The sequence below is a fragment of the Leuciscus leuciscus genome (genome assembly GCF_965113295.1).
Source record: "Leuciscus leuciscus genome assembly, chromosome: 14".
Lineage (NCBI taxonomy): Eukaryota > Metazoa > Chordata > Actinopteri > Cypriniformes > Leuciscidae > Leuciscus > Leuciscus leuciscus.
In genome coordinates this window covers 1,573,919-1,599,227 of record NC_138738.1, presented here as the reverse complement: position 1 = coordinate 1,599,227, position 25,309 = coordinate 1,573,919, and the positions used below count along the sequence as shown (strand labels likewise).

The 25,309-nt window shown below is 35.8% G+C and overlaps 3 protein-coding genes across 6 annotated transcripts in view; 1 reads left to right on the top strand and 2 right to left on the bottom strand.

Moving 5' to 3' along the window:
- mbd6 (methyl-CpG binding domain protein 6) overlaps positions 1–10,072 on the bottom strand; it is a 37,600-nt gene extending 27,528 nt beyond the window's left edge. For 3 of the 4 annotated variants that reach the window (XR_014197205.1, XM_082136334.1, XM_082136336.1), the window contains exons 1-5: positions 6,320–10,072; positions 5,026–5,204; positions 4,160–4,299; positions 2,855–2,957; positions 2,307–2,475 (exon numbers count right to left, since the gene is read on the bottom strand). Coding sequence is in view for 3 of the 4 variants with exons in the window: in XM_082136334.1 (XP_081992460.1) it covers positions 2,307–2,475; positions 2,855–2,957; positions 4,160–4,275 (388 nt within the window). In the remaining variant the exon portion in view is untranslated. The other variant, XM_082136335.1, reaches the window with a different exon arrangement.
- Positions 10,073–10,236: 164 nt separating this feature from the next.
- On the top strand, positions 10,237–14,977 carry ddit3 (DNA-damage-inducible transcript 3). Its single transcript, XM_082136551.1, has 4 exons — positions 10,237–10,383; positions 11,724–11,790; positions 12,196–12,399; positions 12,475–14,977. The coding sequence occupies exons 3-4, from the start codon at positions 12,259–12,261 to the stop codon at positions 13,072–13,074; spliced, it is 741 nt and encodes a 246-aa protein (XP_081992677.1). The 5' UTR covers positions 10,237–10,383; positions 11,724–11,790; positions 12,196–12,258; the 3' UTR covers positions 13,075–14,977.
- A 17-nt stretch (positions 14,978–14,994) lies between these two features.
- The window catches only part of mars1 (methionyl-tRNA synthetase 1), a 31,939-nt gene continuing 21,624 nt past the window's right edge, over positions 14,995–25,309 (bottom strand). The window contains 7 exon segments of the mRNA XM_082136597.1: positions 14,995–15,408; positions 17,110–17,220; positions 17,809–17,835; positions 19,470–19,541; positions 20,299–20,490; positions 22,448–22,556; positions 24,849–24,980. Of these exon segments, the coding sequence (XP_081992723.1) occupies positions 15,259–15,408; positions 17,110–17,220; positions 17,809–17,835; positions 19,470–19,541; positions 20,299–20,490; positions 22,448–22,556; positions 24,849–24,980 (793 nt within the window). The 3' untranslated portion in view covers positions 14,995–15,258.

Here is a 25,309-nt window from a genome sequence, read left to right as displayed (position 1 = left end):
GTAGTTAGAAAACAAGATAACATAAGGCTACTGTAGGCCACCTTTTCCAAATAAGGCACAGTATAATTTTTCAAAACAAAGAGGGGTCAGGCAGACTACAATGGATGTAGTTGAGGAACTAACTACATCAGATCCAAAAAATAAAATAATGACAATGACATTTGAGGTTATTAAAACAGTAAGTCCCGCCCCTCGACTGCCAAAAATAAAAGTGTTCGAGCGAGCAAAATCAGCAGGCGAGAGGAGATCAAGCGCGAGAGTGTTGGGAATGATCATGCGCGCGCGCGCGAGGGCAGAGATGTCATGCGCCCGCGCAGGGTTTGAATGAGCTCGCGAGTTCCCGTTTCCTCGCGCGTAGATCTGTTATCCTCTCGCGAATGTCATTTACCGCGCGCGCCAGCATCAGTTGTGCGCTCGTTTATAATTGCCATTGAATTGCCGTCATAGGAGAACTCATTTTGCCACTGTTAAGCAAGCTCTGCTCTGCTGTTGTGTTGCCGCGCATGCGGAAAAGTTGCGTGAGTTATTTACGTCACGTGATCGGCTTTTTTTGATCGGCGCTTTTGGGGGTTGCCGATCAAGCTATTTTTTGCCAATATCGGCCGATCATGATCGGCGGCCGATCAATCGGAGCATCACTAATAAAAACCATCCTCAGTATCATTTTTTCCTTTCCAACACTCAAACTTGAAACAAAGTAAGAGACACTGACAAGTTTTTAATGATTTAAAAAAGTTAAATTCATTGATAATGACCCATGTGACTCATTGAATCATATGAAATCAAGATGAATGACAGCTAAAATATGGCACAAAAACATACAATTATGTAAATAATGTTAATGTTAATAATATAACAATAATAACTTTGCCTAAAAGTTTACAAATGTCAATTAAAAACTAGATTGTTGTGCATATGTCATTCTGGATAACGGATGACATGTCCTGGCTAACAGGTTTTTTGTTATACAAGAATGACATGTTGTTATCCAGGAATGACAAAAACCAATATTTTTTCTTTATAATCAGGCACTAACTTAACCACCTATGGAAAACTACAACTTAGCTATCATCACTTAAGGTAACCTTTTAGATCAAATAGATCGTTTTTTAATATAAAATCATTATAAATGTTTTATTAGTGTTATCCAAAAGGTCACATGATATTGCTACAAAGTGCACCAGTGACCGAAATATCAAAATATCGACATTTTAAGAGACGCTTCCTGACCTTTGCACATGTTCTAGTGCTCCTTCAGGGTCTTCTTTTTGATACAATATTATGTCACATGACATACCAAAATGCATTATGGTCCAAAATGGTCATTGATGTCTGTTATCCAGGACTGACATTAGAGAAATCACAATTTGGGGACAAAAGTCGTTCTGTCATAAAAATGTAAATAAGCTTAGTATTATCACTATATTTGTAGGAATCATTGAAAACATCAATACAATTATGCCCAAGTAGATTTTAAATACTTTTATTTATATTTTTTAAATTTTTGTTGTATTTTTGTATTCATATTTTAAGCCGGGACAGTTACCCGGAATGACATTTTGAGACTTTTGAGCTCAATAGTTCCTTAAAGATTAATTATTTATAATGAATTCTCACATGAGTAATTAAAGAGGGGGAAGTTGAGTCACTTAATGAAGTGCATTTAAAAATGTGTACATTTTTATATTATGAATATGCTTGGGACACCAGAATTGACACGCCACGTCATTGACCCAGCTATATCATATGACATATTTTAACAGTGACTTTCTATTTGCAACTGTCTATTTGCAAGCTGTGACTAGTGAAACATCAAAGCAACAATTCACAGATCAATGAGAAAACTTTAAGTCCAGTTTGATTCGATGCTGCAAAACATGAAAAACTCCCAAGGGGGTGAATACTTATAGTTAATCATATTCTGATATGGCTAATACACTTGAGCTATTGTTTTATTTTTATAAAATGTAGTAACTGAATACTGAAGATGAACTCTTGACTGACTGCATGCTTTAGCCAAATGTAATCATTTGAATGGGTAATATTTGGATACAAGATGTAGAGAATTATCTTTACTCCATGAGAACAGTAATGGACATATACTGCAATTTACTTTAAGACAAGCCGTTAAAGGAATATTCTGGGTTCAATAAAAGTTAATCAATCAGTTCAACTCGCCCCTCAATTTGTAAAAACAAACCAAAATATGAGTTTACAGTAATGTACTTTCAACATGTCATGGAACCTGTAAAATTCCTTCTAAAAAGTAACTGTGTTGGAATAATGTGTATATTAAGATGCAATACCTGTGGCTTGAGCCGGCGGGGGGGGCTGGGAGGGTTGCCTGCTTTGGCATAATGCTGCCATGGCATCAACTTTCCTGCGATGGTTACATAGTTTGGTCATGTCTTCCTCTACTTTACTCGAATGATGACCAGGAGCTTGGACCATCGCAGCAGGGTCAAAATTAAAGACCTGTGTTGATTTAAAATGACATTTATTTAATTTCCTTTATTTAAATGCATGAAATAAAGTTCTACTGTACTCATTAAGCATACTTTCTGTATGCATGGAATACCTGGATGACCTACCAGTTGGGATTTTAAAAGTTTCCTTAAAATAATCAGGTTTAATTATAAAATAATGATGAGCGGACACTGAAACATGCAACTTAACAACATAGTTGATTGTTTTATAAATCAGTTTCACATACTATTAAACACAGTATGCAGTCAGCAGCACGCTAGCATTTCATTACGAACATAACTGCAAGCATTAAAACCTAATCTGCAAATCAAGTTTGCACTGGAAACATCATAAATGAGGAGGCTTCAGCACTGAATATTGATCTCACCTTATTTGGGACAAGCGGGCACTCGAGACCACACTTACATGTGCCGTCTGTCCGCAGATACACCCTCACCTCATCCACAGATCGAAGGACTGTACCACTCGGGCTAGAGAACAAAAAGATTGATATGACAGTTCGACAGCTATTTTTACACTTCATTTGATATCTGACAAGTGACAATGACGGATGCATTATGTAAGGAATAATTGACAACAGGCCGTGGAATTTTTTGAAAATAATGCACACCGGAGGTGGTAACGTGGCCACAACGCTTTATTATTTTCTAATAATTCAACGGACCAGAGTCAATTTTTACGCTTTTCCTACAGTTACCACACCTCAACACATTGTTCAGAATTACATGTTGTATTTCAAGACATTTGCCAGGTTTTTGTCCATAAAAAAAGCTTAATTTCTTACACATCTCATCCCACACCTTCGTTGCTCATTCCAAAACGTAATTGTGCGTCTGTGCGTTTGAGTACATCATAACACTTAATTTTTTGGTAAAAACATGGAAATAATTTGACGTTTTTATCCTATTGTTTACTATATTTCTTTGCTTGGTCAGTGTCGTAGTGGGTTTTGGTTATTTTGCTCTTGTCAGCTGTAAGGAAATTTGAAATAATTGAAATCATTTGGCGAAGTGATATGGAACTGTGATGCGGTCAAAACCTGCCAGGAACTACTTTATCCGAATTGCACACCTTAAAACGCTCATCAACCAATCAGATTCAAGCATTCACCAGCCCTATAGTATAAACTGTAACCTTGCATATCAGGACTTCAGATGACTCCAAACTCTGAATCAAGATACAAAATACATTTTTTCCACATTATTTTAATCATTATAAACACATACCATTGCTTTAATGAGGTTAACCTGCTTAAATTAATACACGTTAGCTGACTGCATGATCTTTCATGTCTTAGAACTGTATATTCCCAGAGCTATTTTTACCTCTAGAACGTGACTGATACACTCTATACCAGTTTGCTTTACCACTTACAAACCATACTGATCTTCACATAAACTCTACCGCAGGCGCAGACCAGTTTGGAGAACCTCTTCCACACTAACTAAACCCTAATGTCAAACACACTCTGCACCAGAAACCCTAGCGTGAAAGCAAAACGCACTTGCATGTGTTTGCTCGGGTGATTCACACACATCTGTGCGTAATCATCGTTGTCAGGCAACTTGGTGAAATTTTTTCCCAATGTACCTTTTGATAGCAACACTGTTCATATTTGAGAAGGACAGCAAACATGTCACAGTAAACAATGCTAAATAATGTGTAGACGTACCTGATGTAAGACACAAGCCCATCTCCCACTTTCCTCTGCCAGCCAACCGGGATCTGAGCGATGAGCGCCGTACCTCCATCTTTTTCACCTGCTGCACTCTCACTGCCCCCCGTCATTTTCTGCTCACACACATCCAGCTCCTAAAGACAGAAACCAGTTTCAATTCAGATCCAAACTAGATTTGATGAAAATCGACTTAGACTTCTGGCTTATTTTCAGTTCGAGTTGTGTTCACACCGAATATGGATGTCACATCACTTTTGAGCATTTAATCTGACTACTCTTGATTCAGTAGCAATTCATAAGGTGTAGGTACAGATGTCATCCTGTAGTAACAACTACATTAACAATAAATCAGTGTAGAGACAGAAACAAACTTCAAATCAGATCTAAACTAGATTTGACAAAGATTGACTTACACTTCAGTTGGGAATGTGTTCACTGAATCTAAATATGGTTGTCACTCCGCTTCTGAGCATTAATCTGACTATTCTGGATTCAGTAGCCATTCATAAAGTGTAGGTACAGGTGTCATCCTGTAGTGACAACTACATTTATAATACATCAGTGCAATGACAGAAACCAGCTTCAAATCGGATCCAAATTGATTTGATGAAGATCGATTCACAGTTGAGACTTATTTAAGTTGGAATTGTGTTCACACTGAATCTAAATATGGTTGTCACTCCTCTTCTGAGCATTAATTTATGGTAATCACTTTGTTAATCATCATGAGTTTTTGTATTCAGCACACACAATCATGCAAACCAAAATGTAATAAATGCAGTTGTAGTGCAGATCAATATTGCAGTGTGTACGATATAAGACGTGTAGAAATTCTGCAAATTTGCACTTTTGCTTTGTACCTTTTCATTTTTATACAGCCTTGGTCAGCACCATTCGTGAAATACACCCTTTGGAGGACATATACGCAGCATTAACGAAGCACAACGCAACAGAACAACAAATCCGTCTGGACACAATCCTCTGAGGTCCTCTTAAATGGACTGGGATGCTCTTATGGAACTCTCCACAAGCTGACAACCTGAAAACAAAGAAAAAATGGTAACACTTTACAATAAAGATCATTAGTTAATAACTACCTTAGTTAACATGAACTAGGATTGAACAATACTTCTTCAGCATTTATTAATCTTAGTTAATATTCAACGTTTACTAATACGTTATTAAAATCAAAGGTTGTATTTGTTAACATTAGTTAATGCAACTAACATGAACAGACAATGAACAGCTGTATTTTTATTAACTAACATTAACAAAGATGAATATACTGTAAAAAATGTATTGCTCATTGTTAATGTTAGTATACATGAACCTTATTATAAAGTGTTACCGAAAAAATACATTTCTGGTGGGATCGACATTGTTTAAGTAAAGAAAATAAACTATTTAACGTTTTTTCAATATAACCATTGGAAACATTATTCACATTTATAGATGATATTTGAAAATTTAGATTACATTGATATACAACAAAGTAATGTTTGATCACCATATTCATGTACCACGGTTTCTGGCACTGAATACCATGGTGTTACTAGGGTACAAGTCCAAACACAATACTTTTTCGTAAGTGTACAGTTCTGACATATGGTTGACAGTAGAGTGAAAAGTGACAGTTGAAACTGATACTCAACGCGCCAAGTCAAAAATTCAAATGTAAGCGATCGAGATGATGTCACAGCCTAAATCCATGAAATTTTAACGGTTTTTTATTCTGGCATTAAGGCGGGGGACTGAAGCGGCTAATGCTCAGGCTATGACGGGATCTGACTGGTGGAGCAGCGAGCTAAAGAGTAAACTAGTAACGTTAACCACCACGAATAAAAAGTGCGCAAAGTTTCGGAGAAAAGAAGGACGCAAATATGGAAAGAAAATAGGAAAACATACGCTTAAGTGTAGCACTGGTACTTTTGAAGACTGTACGTCCCGAAGAATAAACAAATGTCGCGTATTGACGGCTAGCTGGCCCATTCTTAAACATCCCATTTATATTGTAAGCTTACGGGACATGCGATAACACCCCGATATAAACCAACGAAGCGTTCTTCGTTACATTAAAACGGAAGCGTTCGAGTTTGACGCGTCGCGTACAGCGTAGACGCGCTGTTAGCTTTCGTTAGCTCGCGGGCTACGTACCTCTCTGTTTACGAAGTTTCCTGCTTCTTCGGCGCGCTGCACAACACAGGCGAAAGACAGAACAAGCGTCTCGATGGACTCGAGTTGCAAATGTAGCCGTTGTTGGAGCTGTTATTGACGCCGTGTGATTTTTAGGCACTTCCCCGCGTCTTCATCCATCCGAGCCGTCCTGCTTAAAAACAAAGAGCAATAACGCTTGGTTTTATTGCGCCCCGTGCATTGTCGTCCAATTTCGCGTGAATCCTGCTCGGCCGCGGAGCGTGCGATCGCTTAATTCAAAGGTTCAGAGCTCTCCTACGCGTCTTTACTGCGTGCATATGCGAGCGATGGGGTTGATTGTGGCTGTGTGGTGGTGCTTTTAGTTTATCTTCGTTTCCAAGTTCCTATTTTTCCTTAGGATCCCGTGCCAAAAAAAAAATCATGGAGTTTTCTTCCACGCATGCGCAGTAGCTGCTGTCGGGGTTGGGAATTCCGTACAATTTCTAAGCCACTAGGAGGAGCGAGAGAACCACTCGTGAGGAGGAAAACGCGCCCTGGTACAAAAATAAATATCTACACTTCTGTAGATTTGAAGGGATTGTGCTAAAATTACACCGTTTTTTTTTTACTTTGCATATTGTAAGAAAAATATATAATAAAAAACATCTAGCATATTTGTAAGCTGTTGTTGTTGTTTCACTACAATGTATGATTTCTCTTCAGATGTTAAATTCTAAATTGAGAAATGTTATCAATAATATGAATTTTTATACATTTTAAAGTTGTTTATTGATATAAACTGTTTGCACCAGTCTCTTCTCAATAACCATGCTTTTTATAAAATAAAGCACGAATAAATATCAAATAGTCGTCTTTTATGTTTTTCTGTGTAGTCAATAAAGAAGAAAACAACAACTAGGCTACAAATGTTAATTTAACGGTTTCCCGCCGAATTTATGATCAGCCTCAAACTACTCGAAATTTAATATAAATCAAATGCAAACGGTCTGGTAACCTTAGATGCTCGTGAACTTCATCTGGAAACGTGGTTTCATTGAATTGAGCAGGAGGCGAGAATATCCTGAGAGAAAGATTTTTTCTGTTCGTCTTCCATAAAATGATTCTACACACACGCATACCTTTATTGGCCTTATTGTGTCAGTTAGCTGAGGAAACAAAAAATGGTTCGCCCGTAAGTACTTTATAATTACTGAGGGAAATCGCAGATAAAACCTATTTAGTGTGGAGGAAAGATGTAGGAAATCAGAGATATTTCAGCATATGGTGTTGTAAAATGTCTGTTATTCTCTTGAGCAGAAATGTGATTCGCTGGCACAATATGAACATTTTGGGTGTGAGTCTTGGGTGCGAGTTAGAAATATAAATCAGATCAACCTCCTACTGTGTTGAAGGCAGGTAACTCGACAAAGTTTTCAAAACACAGCGAGTTATTGAGAGTTAAACCTGTTAAAACTTCAAAGGAATGTTGAGTAAACACAACTTTAGGGAATAAAGGAGTAACCTGCCAATAGAATTACACGCTCGGAGGTGATAACCATTAGGCAGTGGGGAGAATAATACACACTACACAGCAACAGCCAACCGATCGTGACGTCTCCACGCGAGCGCTGCCCTGCTCCTGGAAACAGTATTTGAGGTTTCTATTCGCTAACCTTACGCGCATCCCACTTGCGCTGTTGCTAGGCAATACATTGCACGCTTTGCACCATGCAAGTTTAACTACTTAACTCTTGTGTTTGGAATAGTTTCAGAATACTAACGAGATGAGTCCCTGGTGACATCAGTTGGCCAGGAGTTACAGGTCAGGCGATTAAATCGGGGGGTGTACACCTGTTAATTAAATACCATTGTAAACGAATTACCATAATTTTATTTGAAGGATCATATTACAGGACAACACATGATTAACGTTAAAATATGGGATGCTTTTAAACGAGGCTGTGACATCATCTCGATCACTTACGTTTGAATTTTTGACTTGGCGCATTGAGTATCAGTTTCAACGGTCACTTCAACCGTCAACCATATGTCAGAACTGTACACTAACGAAAAAGTAAGTGACCCATGGTCTACCGTATAAACATCCATTGTTATAGTTATTCCCAGTACCACAGCAACAGTCTTAAAGGGCCAGTTCACCCAATCATTGAAAATTCTGTCATCATTTACTCACCTTCAAGTTGTTCCAAACCTGTAAGAGTTTCTTTTCTTCTGTTGAACACAACAGAAGATAGTTTGAAGAATGACGGTAACCAAGAAAATTAGAGGGGAAAAACTCAATGGCTACCGTCAACTGTCTGGTAACCAACATTCTTCAGAATATCATATTTTAAATTAAAATTCTGTCATCATTTGACATTTACGCACCCTCAAGTTGTTCCAAACCTGTATGAGTTTCTTCTGTTGAACAAAAAAGGTGATATTTTGAAGAATGTTGGTAACCAGAAAAGTAGATGGAAAAATACTATGGAAGTCAATGGCTACGTCAACCTTCTGGTTACCAACATTCTTCAAAATATCTTATTTTGATATACGAGTAGAAAATAATTTTTGGGTGAACTATCCTTTTAACTAGGCTTTTACCCATGTTGAAACAATACTTGGGTTTTAGGGTTCAGATCAAACCCTAGACAAGTTACTGGTCATTAAAGTATATCATTTAAAGACGTTGTGCTGGTGCTACTCTTAAAAACAAAGATATTCCACTCAACCATTTTTGGAACAGTTCTTAAAGCATTTTTTTCTTAATGTTAAAAAAATTAACATTTCTAATGAACATTTTTCCACTATAAAGAACTTTTTGTCCAATGGATGTTAAAGGTTCTTTATGGAACCAACCTTTATTTTTATTCTCTGAAACACTTACATCTGTAATTAATTTGGATGACCAAATGACAGCATTCTGAAATTTAGTACGTTTTGAAACATCCACAATTTGACTGCCCTATCTAGACTATATAGGTGGAAAATATACTATACATTTAGGGCGGATTCTCGGACACAGGTTAAAACCTAATCTTGTGCTGATGTAAAACTGGAAGATCTTTCAAGACTTATCTGTGAACTAGATAATGACCTTTACCATTTCAACGTCACTTTATGGGCTCATTTAGCGATTCTAAACAGGTGTGTTGAACAATAACATGCCTAACAACTCAAGTTCTTTTATGTTTTTATTTTATTTATTTTTTTATGCAGAATCTATACTGATTGTGTCGAATTGCCGATTGTGTATCTTATGTTGTCGAATGAGATGTCTGAGGAACGCAGTACGGGTGGGGTGGGATTGTTCAAACTCCTATGGAATATCCTAGTTCCATATAGTGCTGAACTGGATGCATTTGGAAACATGAAAGAATCGCCTCAGGTCACTAGAGAGGAATTATTAAAGATGAAAAAAGAGCGAATAAATGCGTACAATATCACACGACGACGACGGATATTAACGCTGCCTATTTTTTTTATAGGTGCATATGCGAACGCAAGCAAAAAAATGTACAAAATTTCCTACATCCTTATAGGGTAGTTTGTCAGGTTTTTTATTTTTTTTAACGAAAGGTTGTTTAATAAAACATGCTCGGGTTCTGCTAGTCTTATCTCCAACTAGAAACCGGTTGCCAACGATTGCATCATTCCTTTCATGTGACTCCCTTACGCCCCAAATTCGTCCTGGCCGTCTTATGACTGCATCACATCTTCCCGCTCACACAAACTCGCACCGAGCGAGACAACCAGCAAAGTCAATAAGTCCCGCCCCTCCCGCCCAGCGCGCCCGCTCATTGGATGTCTCTAAGCAGAAGAATTTCGACCGCCTCGCTTGATTGGCGCACACGGCCGACCATCTCCTGTCAGTTCCTCGTAATCTCGGTTAGGTTGCACCTTGAGATCCTTCCCCCAGAGTTCGGTTGGAGTCACTCTATAAATGTCCCCGGGAGTTTCCGAAATCCACACTCGGTGACTTCAACTGAACAATGGTTAACATGAGCTATCACCAATCTCTACAAAAACACACACAGACCCTGAATCCGAAACAACCGAGGAAAAGAAATAATAAAAAGAAAAGGGTGAGTGTCATCTATCTATTTCTATATTCTTTATTGTGATCTGATGTACTTTTCTTGTTGGTGTGTGTCAAGCTTTTCCTTTTGGGATACAGGAATGCGCATGTTTTGGCGACTATCCCAGGCTGTTTTTGGAATACAGTTGCTCAACTCAAATTTCACAGGATTCTCCTCCTTTCCCGTCCGTTATTTTTCTTTATTTAACGCAACATCGTTGCGCTTTTATTTCCTGGTTTATTTTACTTTAACAGTTACTTACTTACAAAACAACGCAATGACAGCTGTCATTTCGTCACAATCGCGGCATTTTAGACGCGCACCTGAGAACTTTTTTTGCTAACGTTTTATTTTTAACGGTTATTTTGTTACGTGTTATTGATCGCCCAGTGATACTGCGTTAACGGAACTGCGCTACATCAACTTTTTGCAGTTTAAGTAATCAAATGGATGTAGTCATGATGGCTAACTCGTTGTGTTTTTATGTCGTTAAAGTACTTTTAAAGTGTTATTTTGGTGCGAAGTGTTCGCCCTTTGTTTCCTCGCTCCTGTACTTTGATTCCATGACGTCATTGGCTCGCTGTCAGTTTCGTTAAACCCCCGCTCCAGATTTACAGTTTATAAAAGAAATTTTATTTAAACAATTTAAGTGACACGAGAAGTTAAATATCGTGTAATTTTACGACTGACTATTAATTTTAAAATATTCGATTTAGTCATATTTGGAGTAACATGCCAGAATACAACAAATAAACGCCATAACATAATTATTCATGCTTTAATAATAGATAATATAAATTGTATTTATTAAGTTTGTCGCTTTACACCGCATTAGGATTTACATAAAAATAATAAAACACTTGGGAGTGCCTCAGGTGCATATTTTAGGGCTGTTTTCATTGTCTCACGGACATCTAAAGTAGCGTGTTTGTCGCGTTTACATCGCAAATGAGTTCTGATGTGTGATTTCAGCTGAACTTGAATGTCTTCGCATTGAAAGCGAGATTCATTCAGCTTGTTTTGACAGACTGTCAGCGCTCAGACTCACGCAGAGGGCGCCCTCGAGCACACAATGCGCCTTTGTTTACATAAAAAAAATATCACAATGACCTAATTTTAGATTCTAGATTAAAGAATCAATAATTGCTACGGGTTATTTTTTACGAGCATTCAATCGTTCTTAATTACAAGCCCCTCCCTCTATGATGCATCTTCATCTTTGTTCTAGCATGTGTTCTGCTTGTTTCACAGCTGAAATAGAGATTTTTTTTAACATTCTTTACTTTTAAATAGTTTTTGTAACCTAGTACTGTGAGCTTGACAAGTTCCATTTTTTATTTCTCTAGAATAATTGGGACAAAATATCGCCGCCAACCCACATTCAGACTTGATTGACAAGAGACACTTTTAAAGGTGAGCACCTTTTAATATTTGTATTTTTTTTGAAGTACAATAACTTTGAATGATTTAAATATAAACAAACACTATAACAAAAGGCTATGATAAATAATAATGATTATTTTTAAGTCAATGCATGCCTCTGAAACTCTAAGCTGATTATTTATTGTGCAGTAACGCTGCTCGTCCACTATGTGTCCTTGTTGCACCCAGTGGCCGAGCAGTCAGTCTTAATGTCTCATATAATATAGCGGGTCACCCAAATAAATCAGCCTTTCCCAAAACCTGCGGCGCAGGTGTGCTGCTGATGTGTTAAAGCTACCACTAGATGTATCGTCTCATCATCACAGTACAGCAACATCATTCAGAGGTTTGTTTATTTCTTCTTTTAGATAGTTTATGTATTTTTATGTGGGCCAGGTCTGGTGTGCTAGGTGTGGGAGCATATCGTATTGTGTCTGTGGATAGCGACTGATTGGTGCGATGACTGCGGAGTGGCTGTACCCCCCTGGTGTGGGGACGCTGTGTGGTGCAGAGTTGGAGGCGTGGTATGAAGACCTACAGGATATCTTGGGCTCCGACGGAGGCGGGGCCAAACTTACGCGAGCCCCGCCTTGCTCCGAGGTCAGTAACGTCAAACACTGTGCTATAGTCGCGTCCGTACACGTTTTTTCCTAACGGTTTGTCTTCTCAATGCAGAAGGAGCCTGAGTTTCTGGATGTGTTGGAGAGCTGTTCGCTCACCTGGTTGACGGAGGGGCAGGTATGGGGAGATGGCGTGCAACGCGTTACCGACGACCCGCCGAGTACGCCAACGCCTCCACGACAGGACGACCGGAGAGCCGATTCCGAACACATCTCGTCCGGAGGAGACTTGCTTCCGCCGGAGTTCTTCGAGCTGCTAAGCGAAGGAGGCGTTGGGTCGGTTGAAACGATGGCTAGCGGCGGATACCACCTCAACCCGCCTTCGTCTCCGGCTGTTAGCGAGGAGGAACTCCCGATGGTTCCCGACACGTCGTCCTGCTCGTCGGCGTCCCGTTCGCCATCACTAAACTGCTCCCCGCCCGCGTCCCCTCCCGCCTCCTCACGTCCCGGAAAGAGAAAGCGAAGCACTGACACGCTGTGCTCTCCATCCCCCGGGAAGAAGAGCAGGAGAGAGCGCGAGCAGGAGAACGAGAGGAAAGTGCAGGAGCTGACGGATCAGAACGAACGCCTCAAAGCCGAGATCGAGCGTTTGGGAGAGGAGGTGCAGAGGACGAGGCGCGCGCTCATCGAGAGACTCGTCAACACCAGGAGGTGAAGAGCAACAGGACTGAAGCGGTTGAACAATTGACCATGAAATGCACATTTAGAAGGGGATAAAAGACACGTGGGACGGGGGGAGAAAGAGAAGGAGGTTTACAGAGCGTCTCCCGCCGAGAGAGAAAGAGAAAGTCAGATTAAGCCGTAGAAAAGAAAGAATGTGGAGCGCAACGGAGGGAAACACGTCCCCGGTCAAACCTCACCCCGAACACAATTCCATTTGGCATAGAGAATACAAAGCCGTTTTCAGTTCAATTGAAATGCTATGATGTTACAATTTGACACTTTGAATAAAATAAAGAATGAGATTGCATTAAATGAATAGAAATATCAAAAGAAAAAGAACAAATTAGATGAAAAAACAAGCCTCATTTAATATAATGTTTGCAACTATGATAAATGTTACAGTTTAAAGAATATCGCGAATTATGAAAAATAAAAATAACAAAAGTTAATATGAAATTAGACACATGAGAAAATAAAGCCTGATTTTACACACACACAAAACGGAAAATTAAAAACGACTAATGCATTCTACACACACACACACACACATTCTTTTAAATTCAGCAAAAATAAAAGGCAAGTCCTGCTATGATGTTTAAATGCTACAATTTATCGAATGACACTTTGAATAAAATTATGATATTTCATTACAGTAATAAAAATAGCAAAAGCAAATATGAAATTAGATAAAACAAACCTTATTTTACAAAGGTTTTTCCAGTTTTTTGCAGTAAATTAAAATGACAGTAATGCGTTTTATACATTTAAAGCAAAAATGAAAGGCAAGTGCCTTTTAAATGTTTTTAAATTTAACGAATGAGATTTCATTACAGCAATAAAAATATCAAAGAAAATAAGAAATTAGGTTAAAAAATTAAAGACAAGTACTATTATGATGTTTAAATATTAGAAATTAAATGACAATACGAATAAATTAAAGAATAAGATTGCATTACAGCAATAAAATATCAAAAGCAAAGAAGAAATTAGATTGAAAAACTAATTTTCTGAAGGTTTTTGCACTATATTAAAATTACTGTAATACAATGTATTAAACATTGAAATCAGCAAAAATTGAAGACAGTAAAACAAATGCTGAAATTATTAAAGGACACAAATTAAAGAAAGAGATATTTTGCGTTACATTAATAAAAATGCAGTTTGCAATCAACTAATCGCAATGCAAAACATCTTAATGGCACTAAAATCCACCTTCGTTTTATTTAAGCAAAAGTCGGGGTGTTTTTGACCGGTTTTCGTGAAATGAATCGCCTAAAACACACCAAATTGCATTAAACCACCCAAAGGTTAATCAACTTTCTGAGTAACTGAAAGCTGATAGTTGATCTGTGAGTGTTTCTATAGGGAACGTAGCAGAGACGAGGGAAGAAACGGCAGAACTGCAATAAAGGGTTGTAGAAGACGACGTGATTGTTCCTGTGACAGTGATTGTAGATTGTAATTGGTCTGATGTGTAAACGACAGGGCTTTAAATGTGTTGAGATTAGTAGCTCAGGACTGTTATTCTGATCGATCGTGAGCCGTTCCTCTCTGCGCTCGCCATCAACCCGAGGCCTCTAAGCACGAGTGTGTGTGTGTGTGTGTGTGTGTGTGTGTTTAGATGAAGGGGAAACTATGAATGTGATTTTGCTCTCACTTATTTCTCTTGAAGCTTTTTCAGAATAATAGCAGTTTATATCACTCTCTGCCTCTGATACATGCCTATTTTTCTATACGTGTATCACATAATCATCATTACATGTAATCATTTATCATCCTAATGTTAAAATAATAAACGTGCATGCCGAATTACTGTATTAGCGTAGCAGATTTTTATCTGAATTTTATTTAGACTTGTACTACACACATTTTGCTATTAAATTTTTTTAAATGAACTGAATCGACTCTGAGAGATTTTGTCTGGGTGTTTATTGAGTGTGTGAATAAAACACATGGTTGTTGTACCACAGTAACAAATCAGAAAAATTAAACGGGTAATACATTGATTTTATTGCATTGTTAAAAGGATCCTTTGACAGATTTCACCGCTTTAAAAAAAAGATTGGTTGCATTATTATAGGAGTGGTTAAATAGTGCGGTATCCCATATAGTTCCCAGAAAATATTGTAAAAAATACAAAGTTTTTATTTCTTCCTCATGTTCACCTTTTCTGCTCTTATTTCTTCTTCCCTTTCTGAGCCGCCGGCTCCGGGGTCTTGCCCTCCGCGAGACTAAGTTGGTTTTTCAGCTCAAGTAATTTGGCGACTTCTTCCACAATCACCGACTTCTCCACTTTCTGAGCTTTTAGCGCTCGTACTTTATCGCCCTGAAACATAAACACACACCAAAGAATCAGGAATGAACTGATAAATGCACATGACTTTCATAAAATTAGTGGAAAGAAAATTATATATATATATAAAAAAAAAAAATCCTGTTAAAAACTGAAATAAAATATATTTATCTATATATAAAATATTAATTTCTAAAATTATTTTAAATTTAGTTTTTATCCATTTTCTTTCTTTTTTTATATTCTAACATAATAAAGGATAAAAACAGTGTGATGAAGGGGGAAATTATGAATAGCTGTCCGACAATAGACAATAAATGCAGTTGCTAAAGAGCCATGATGTTTTTTGGAAGAAAATGGAGGCGTAAAAGACGAAAAACATAATTTTTTTTTTCAATATGAAATGTTTCATATACACACATACAGTCCAGTCTGGAAAATTGACATTTCCACTCTTTATTCAAATATTATTAAAAATGTGTTGAAGATTTTGTAGTCTAGTAGTTGCGCTTGGAGTCGATAGTTTTATTTGTGATAACTCAATGAAACATGACAAATTGTGCGACAAAAATTTTTTCCGATAATTTTTGGCCGGGCCGTCATACAAAGAAATTATGAACACATGCAAAAACAAGAGGGAACGAACAAAATATTAATAACTGATTATGTTGTAGTAGTCAAAACTCGTAGCTGATTTATTTTATTTTTTTACAAATAATTTTGTCAGATAAATACGGTAACCAAGTTTAGTGTTTGGTTCTTCCCTCATTTAAAATATTAAAAAAACAATATAACATTTTTTTTTTAATGGTTTAATCACTTTTTATGTCTGTACGTGTGTGTGCGTGTGCGAAAGAGGAGTGTGTGTTGCGGTATGTGTGCGCGCGTGTATATGTCTGTGTGAGAATGTTAGAGAGTGTATGTGTGTGTGAGAGAGTGTTATCATGTGTGTGTGTGTGTGTGTGTATGTATGCATGTATGTATGTGCACAGGTTTATCTATACTTATGAGGGCCAAATGTCCTAAATTATATGTGACCCTAGACAACAAGATTTATACATCACACGAAAGCTGAATAAATAAGCTTTCCATTGATGTGTGGTTTGTTAGGATAGGACAATATGTGTCCGAGATACAACTATTGTAAATCTGGAATCTGAGGGAACAAAAAAAATCGAAACATTGAGAAAATCTCCTTTAAAGTTGTTCATTTATGTCCTCGATTGTGCTGCATTCACTCACACAGATACATGTTTTATATATTTACGGTAGAATATTTACAAAATATCTTCACAGAACGTGATCTTTACTTAATATCCTAATGATTTTTGGCATAAAAGGAAAATCTATAATTTTGACCCATACAGTGTATTGTTGGATATTGCCACAGATAAACCCGTGTGACTCGAGACTGGTGACGTGATCCAGGGTCACGATTGAGTAGCGGGGACGACTGACTGGTTCACTCGTTAAAAGGGCTTATAAATCGGCCAAAACATGTTTGTTTTTAAATGTAATGTGTTGCACATATAAAATCAACAGAAGTCCTCACAAATATAGTGCAACAAACATGAGTGTGTGACTGTGTGTGTGTGTGTGTGTGTATGAGTGAGTGAGAGAGTGAGAGAGTGTGTGTGTGTGTGTGTGTGAGTGAGTGAGTGAGTGAGTGAGTGAGTGAGTGAGTGAGTGAGTGAGTGAGTGAGTGAGTGAGTGAGTGAGTGAGTGTGTTCTTACTTGTTCCGCCACTAGACTCGTCAGGTGTTTGACTCTCTCTGGATCAGTGTTCAGATTCTGCTGTGAAGCTCCAGGTTTGGTCTCGACTGAAGCGCTGCTGGAACTCTGGGTCTAGAAGCAGAGAAATCAATATTTCAAATAGTATATTATGATATTATGTGCACGTTTCAGAATTTAAATAAAAGCTAATTAAAAAGCTAATAATACATTTTAAAAAGGAAAATAAAAAAATTGTAAAAAACCACATGCATTGGCTTCTTTATATTTGCTTAATTATAAAGATTTGTAAGAATTATTATAAAAATTTAAATTAAATCAAATCTTTAATAATTATATGTAATAATTTGATAATTCATAAAAGCAACCACACAAACACACATGCATAAATATCTGTTAGTACACACAGATCTGTGAAATCACACGCTCTAAACTAAACGTTAGAATATAACACATGGTTTGTTGTGTTTGAGTCGTAGCCAGAGGCCAATAGAGACACACACACACACACACACACACACACACACACACACACGCTTTGATCCAGAGCATATAGACATCATCACTGAATCCATTTCACACTCAGTCATAGTGAAAACACACTAAGCCGTGAGAACAGAGAGTGGTCACACACACACACACACACACACACACACACACACACACACACACACACACACACACACACACACACACGTCTACCTTCGCTTCAACACACTCCTCTTCTGGCTGAAAGAGGCAGAGAATCAGACAAACAACCGTAGATAATGAACATCATTCTTCATCAGATCCTTCAGCTCGTGTTGCTGTAATGCTTTAATTAATCAGCGTTCACACCTTCTGTCTGATCAATTTACACGGTTACACTATATATATATATATATACAGTATATTGTATAAATAAAATAAATGGTTGTACCAGAGTGGCAAAGTAGAAAATTAAACACGGGAAATGCACAGATGTTATTGTATTTTAAAAATAATCATTTAAACAGACTTTACTGTATTTTAAAGCTAATTTTATTGCATTTTTATTTCATTTTATAGGAGCCGTTAAATATAGGGATGTCCCGATCAGGTTTTTTTGCCCTCGAGTCCGAGTCCGAGTCATTTGATTTTGAGTATCTACCGATACCGAGTCCCGATCCGATACTTCTATTACATAAAAAAAGAATAAAGAAGAGCGAAAAAACAGATCCAGGATGTTCCTTATTTTTTATTTAATTCACCTTATTTTAACATTCAACAACTCTGTTAACAAACAGAGCACTTCTGTGAGGTAGCTTGAACAATCAAGTAATAAATAACATAAATTCTTCACTTTTGGACTTTAGTGCAACAGTAAATATAAAAAAAGTCTAATATATAAACAAATAGCACCTCAACTTAAAATACCCGGCAGGCATGTAAACAAATAAAATATAAAAGTGCCACAGTGTTTGCAAAGCCAGTAATGTGCTTTTAGGAACTGCACTCGTTTCACACTGCATGCGTTAGCAGAGCGTGCAGCGCGTATTTTTTTTCGCCGCCCATGTTAACAGATTAGAGCATTCACACCGCACGCAGAGGCGGCGCGGCAGTGCGTAGCAGAGCAGAACAGCAGTGCCGCGATCGTTTCGGCGCCGAGTCTATTTTTGCTGCACCGCTTACGCTGAATTAAAGTGACAATGCATTGATCATGGCCAAAATACACCGCAGTTTTATCCCAAAAGTGCATTGATGATATCTATTGTGTTTTAAACAGTCAATCAAATGACCAACAGCAATTTAAAAAGAAAACAAATGTCCAAAAACAAACTTGTTGCCAGAACAATAAAAACAAAGATGAACCAAAAGTTATATAAATGAAATTATTAATAAAATAAGCTTCTTGACAAGTCTTTTCTCTTAAATGTATTTGAAAACGAAAGAAAGCAATGCCAACTTATCAATTATAGAGTACTCTGTCTGTACACACGCCTTGTTCAGCCGCGCGTGACAAACACTGCCAGTGTGAAAGCAAAACGCGCGTGTCCTGCTCCTGCTCACCATACGCACTGCTCCTGCGCTGCTTACGCTCTGCTCGCGTGCAGTGTGAAACCGGCGTAACTCTGTGCCACCGCATAACTATAGATGTGTTAAAAAATAATGAGAATATATATACATATATATCCGAGTCCTGATCGGGAGGTAACGTCCGATTCCGATCGAGTCTGAAAACACGTGATCGGGCCCGATTTCCGATCACGTGATCGGATCGGGACATCCCTAGTTAAATATAAAATAATTCTCAAAAAAATTATTTCCACAACTTTTTCCAGATGTTGAAACATCATTTTCTGCACGAGAATCTGCTCAATAATGGATGAATGTCTTTGACGAACCTGTTGTCCTCCAAATCTCTTCCTCAGAGCCTCAATCTGCTCGTTCTCCAACTTCTGGAACAAAGGACTGACCTGTAGGAGAGGGACAAAATAAAAAATAATAATTAGTAAAAAAAAGTTTTTAAAAAAAGAGTAAAGGAGAGGAGAGGTAAAATAAAATATTAAAAAAGAGAAGAAAAAAAAAGTTTAAAAAAAGAGTAAAAAAGAAAAATAATAGGTAAAAAAAAAAGTAAAAAATGCAAATAATAATAAGTAAAATAAATAAATAAATAAAGGAGAGGAGGGGTAAACTTTAAAAAAAAAAAAAAAATAAGTTAAAAAATTTTTTTTTAAATAAGTATATATAAAAAAATATATATATACTAATAAGTAAAAGAGATTAAATAATAATAATAATAAGTAAAACATTTTTTTTTTTTTTAAGAGTAAAGGAGAGGAGAGATAAAAAAGTACAAATATAAGTAAAAATAAGTATAAAAAAGTAAAAAATAAAAATAATAATACTAACAAGTAAAAAAACGTTTAAAAAAAAGAGTAAAGGAGAGGGAGAGATTCAAATAAATAATAATAATAATAATAAGTTTTAAAAAACGTTTAAAAAAAAGAGTAAAGGAGAGGAGAGATAAAAAAAAATAATTATAATAGTAAGTTAAAAAGGTAAAAAAAAAAAAAAAAAAAAGAGTAACAAATAAAAATAATAAGTTTAAAAAAAGTAAAAAAAAAAAAGGGGGTAAATGAGAGGAGAGGTAAAAAAAACAACAAAACAAAACAATATAGTAGTAATGATCTGTGTGTGTGTGTGTAATAGTGCAGTGGTGTGAGGAGTCACCGTGCCGATGCGGTGCCCGGCTGCCAGCGTGCAGACGAAGCTCCCCGACCCCTGGAGCTGGGCACTGGCACAGGTGGGCGGAGCCTGGAGCTGGGCACGGATAGTGTGGCTGACCGTCGGCATATACGGCTCCAGCACGGCAGACAGGAGACACGCCACGTTCACACACACACCCGTCACGGTCCCGGCGCGCTGCCTGCAGCACACACACACACACACACACGTCTTCATCACACCTAATATCTCAAATCTAAAGGCATCTAAAATCACATTTCTATTATCACTGTAAAGCTGCTTTGAAACAATCTATATTATATTATCATATAAATATATCAATATATCATTTGTGTGTTCACAGGAAACTTATTTCTCCAGACTATTCTCTCTGTAGAAATAATGGTGACACTTTACAATAAGATCCCATTAGTTAATGCATGAACTAACGATGAGCAATACATTTGTTATTACATTTTTTATCTTGTTATTTTAAAATTAGTTTTATTAATATTTTTTATTTGATTTGAGTAAGGTCCATTAGATGATACATTAACTAACAAAGGTTATTTTATTAATCTTTGTTAATGTTAGTTAATGAGAACAACTGTTCACTGCAGAGTGTTGTTTCAGTTTTTATATTAATAAATTAGCTTTTATGTTTTTAATTTTCACAATTTTTAAAAACTTCTCTTTAGAATTAATGGTGACACTTTACAATAAGATCCCATTAGTTAATTAGTTAACTAACAATGAGCAATACATTTGTTACAGTATTTGTTAACGTAAGTTAATAAAAACATAACGTGTTATTATTAATATTTTTTAATATTTTATTTTATTAATACATTTATTCTATTTTAGTAAGGTCCATTAGTTAACATGAGATGATGCATTAACTAACGATGAGCAATACATTTCTTACAGAATTCATTAATCTTTGTGGTAACACTTTAGTATTTAAATATAAATAATACTAATTTACATGATCAAAGATTTAATATATACTGTAAAATTATAGGCAACACTTTATTTGGTCACACTTTAGTTTTAGGGTCCAATTCTCACTATTAACTACGACTTTTACCTCAATAAACTCCTAATTACTGATTATTAATAGTAAGGTTGTTAAGTTTAGGTATTGGGTGATTAAGGGATGTAGAATATGGTCATTCAGAATATATATGTGCTTTATAAGTACTAATAAACAGACAATATTCTAGTAATATGCATGATAATACACTATTAGTTAATTGTGAGAATTGAACGCTAAAATAAAGTGTTACCATCTTTGTTCATGTTAGTTAATGAAGTGTTGTTTTAGTTTATTTTAATGAGTTAGCTTTTATTTTTATGTTTTTAATTTTCACAATTTTAGTTAAATTTTTAGTTGCTTTTTTTAGTGTCATTTTTATTATAGTTTTGTGTGTGTGTGTGTGTGTGTTTTACACAGGTTTTTATGTTTAATTTATTTTTATTTCAGTTTTAGTTTTTATTTGTTTCCAGTTAATAATTTTACTTTATTGCAAAGGCAACATTTAATTTTCAATTTTCAATTTCAATTAATTTAATATTAGTATTTTATTTTGGCTTCATTTCAATTAACAGAAATGTTTTAATGATAATAACGATAATAACTCTGGTTCATTGTTAGTTCATATCAGCTCAGGTCCATCAACTTATGATTTTTTATAATGTATTAGTGAATGTAGAAATTAATGAACTAAGATTAATAAATGCTTTAAAAGTTTTTTCTGAAGTATTGTTTATTGTTAGTTCATGTTAAATATAGATAGATAGATAGATAGATAGATAGATAGATAGATAGATAGATAGATAGAGTGAGAGAACAACTGAGATCTTAGAAACATTTATATTGAAATATTTTATATAATTATTTTTTCACATTTTTTATTTAGAATTTTTTTATATAATTTTTATTTTTATTCAAAATTAGATTAATAAATGCTTTAGAAGTTTTTTTTCTGAAGTATTGTTAATTGTCAGTTCATCCTAACTAATGAGGTTAACTAACAGAACTTTACAGTGAAATAATTTTAGAGTGTTAGAAATTAGAAATAATTTTTAATTGAGATTTTCTTTAGTGTTTGCGCATTGCAGTTGTTCCCACAGACACACACTCATCACGTGTCACTCGCCTGTCGTCATCTCCTCCTTTAATCTTCTTCCAGGGTTCATTAACCTGCATGTACTGATTCCCGTGACGAGAGATGTTCAGGATGCACTTCAGAGCGTCACGGATCCTGGAACAAACACATGATGAGAGTTTAATACGCTTACATCTGAACACATGCACAATATTAGAAGACAAAAGCATGCGTGCAGAAGATTATTGAGAGAAATAAATGCTTCTTTATCCAGTTATTTTATAATCAGAGCTCCCACTGCTTTTGTTCAACAAATCATTTCCAAGACATTTCTAGTTGTTTGTGATAATTGGATTTTTAGGAATAATTTTATACAATTATTTTCCGTGAGTTTGGAAATCACAAATATTACTTTATATTTCCTGGTAACCCTGATTTATAGAGGAATTACAAGCTGCTGAAATATTATAGAGCTGAGCAAAACTAGACAAATTCAGTTACAGGCTGGTAGATATGCACGATTCTGGATAAATTGAGAATAAAAAAAAATCTTTTTAAATAGAATCACGATTTTGCCATGACTCTGAATAGACAACTAAACAAAATAACATTTCATTAATTTGAATCTTTTAATAAATAAAAAAATCAGTTTGAATCGATGATTCAATGACTCACTCATAAATATTTCACTTGTTTCATTACTGGATGAATCAGCATTTTTGAACAAATCTCTTGAATGAATGAATTATTCAATGACTCATAAATGCGTCACTTGTTTCATTAGTGGATGAATCAGCGTTTTTGAACGAATCTCTTGAATTAATGATTAAATGACACTCATAAATACGTCACTTGTTTCATTACTGGATGAATCAGTGTTTTTGAACAAATATCTTGAATGAATGATTCAATGACTCACTCATAAATACTTCACTTGTTTCATTACTGGATGAATCCGCATTTTTGAACAAATCTCTTAAATTAATGATTCAATGACTCACTCATAAATACTTCACTTGTTTCATTACTGGATGAATCAGCATTTTTGAACAAATCTCTTAAATTAATTATTCAATGACACACTCAGATTTTTCACTTGTTTCATTACTGGATGAATCAGCATTTTTGAACAAATCTCTTGAATGAATGAATTATTCAATGACTCACTCATAAAGGCTTCACTTGTTTCATTACTGGATGAATCAGCGTTTTTGAACGAATCTCTTGAATTAATGATTCAATGACTCTCAAATACTTCACTTGTTTCATTACTGGATGAATCAGCATTTTTGAACAAATCTCTTACATTAATGATTCAATGACTCACTCAAATACGTCACTTGTTTAATTAAATCAGCGTTTTTGAACAAATCTCTTAAATTAATGATTCAATGACACTCAGATTCTTCACTCGTTTCATTACTGGATGAATCAGCATTTTTGAACAAATCTCTTGAATGAATGAATTATTCAATGACTCATAAATACGTCACTTGGAAACTGGATGGTTTCATTACTGGATGAATCAGCGTTTCTGAACGAATCTCTTAAATGAATGATTCAATGACTCACACAAATACTTCACTTGTTTCATTACAGGATGAATCAGCATTTTTGAACAAATCTCTTGAATGAATGAATTATTCAATGACTCACTCATATAGACTTCACTTGTTTCATTACTGGATGAATCAGCGTTTTTGAACGCATCTCTTAAATTAATGATTCAATGACTCACTCAAATATTTCACTTGTTTCATTACTGGATGAATCAGCGTTTTCGAACGAATCTCCTGAATGAATGAATTATTCAACGACTCATAAATAAGTCACTTGTTTCATTACTGGATGAATCAGCGTTTCTGAACAAATCTCTTGAATAAATGATTCAATGACAAATAGTCACTTGTCGCCACCTACTGGTGTAATGATGTAATGCACAATTTTTATTTGACGCAAAAGGTGATTTACTCTATTTTGATCGCGCAGGCATCACTGTTTATATCCGAACTATAAACTTCGCTGTTCGTCGTGATCGTACTTGTCAAAGGTTGTAGCAACTCATAATGTAAAAAATGCACATAATGTAATTATGTATTACATTACTATTGTAATAAAATGTTCATAAACATAATTTTTTTTAAACGTAATAAAATCTTTAAGGTCATAATGTAATAACTTTTACATTATGAGAAATTTATTACATTATGAGAAATTTATTACATTATAAACTCACCAAAAATGTAACATTTTCATAATGGTAATAGTTTTTAAAACATAAAAAAACGATTAGTTAAAGAGAGTAGATAAAGTTTACATTATGAGTTGCTACAAAGGTTTAATAGACATAAAGCCGAATCGCTGTCATTCAGGAACAATACAAATTTGTGAATCTTTGCATTTCACACCATTCACACACGTCGATGAGGAATTGTGGGTAATCCTGACCTGACTTTATCCAGCAGTGTAATGTACTGCTTGAGCTCCCAGCACACCTGAGCGATGAGCCGCTTATCATCGTCATTCAGGAGCATCTCAGGAACACAGCCGTCGAAGAACTTGCTCACAAACATCCCTGCCCTGTGGAAACATTATCAGTAAATGCTGAGATTAACATTAGCTAAGATTAATAAATGGCTAATATTAATAAATGCTTTGTTCATTGTTAGTTCATGTTAACAAATTAAACCTTATTATCAAGTGTTGCCAGGAAAACTATAGCAGAACTCCCGGGACTCTAGTATTTTAAAATGGATGCTGGATGGTTTGATTTCATTAATATTTCATGCCAGACTTTTGAACTTCTCAGGAAATGTAGGAATTAATTTTAAATCAACAAATTGTATTACGTGAAGCTTAGCATCAATGATAAAAAAGAAAAGAAAACCAAAAGTTAATAAAACTGATGC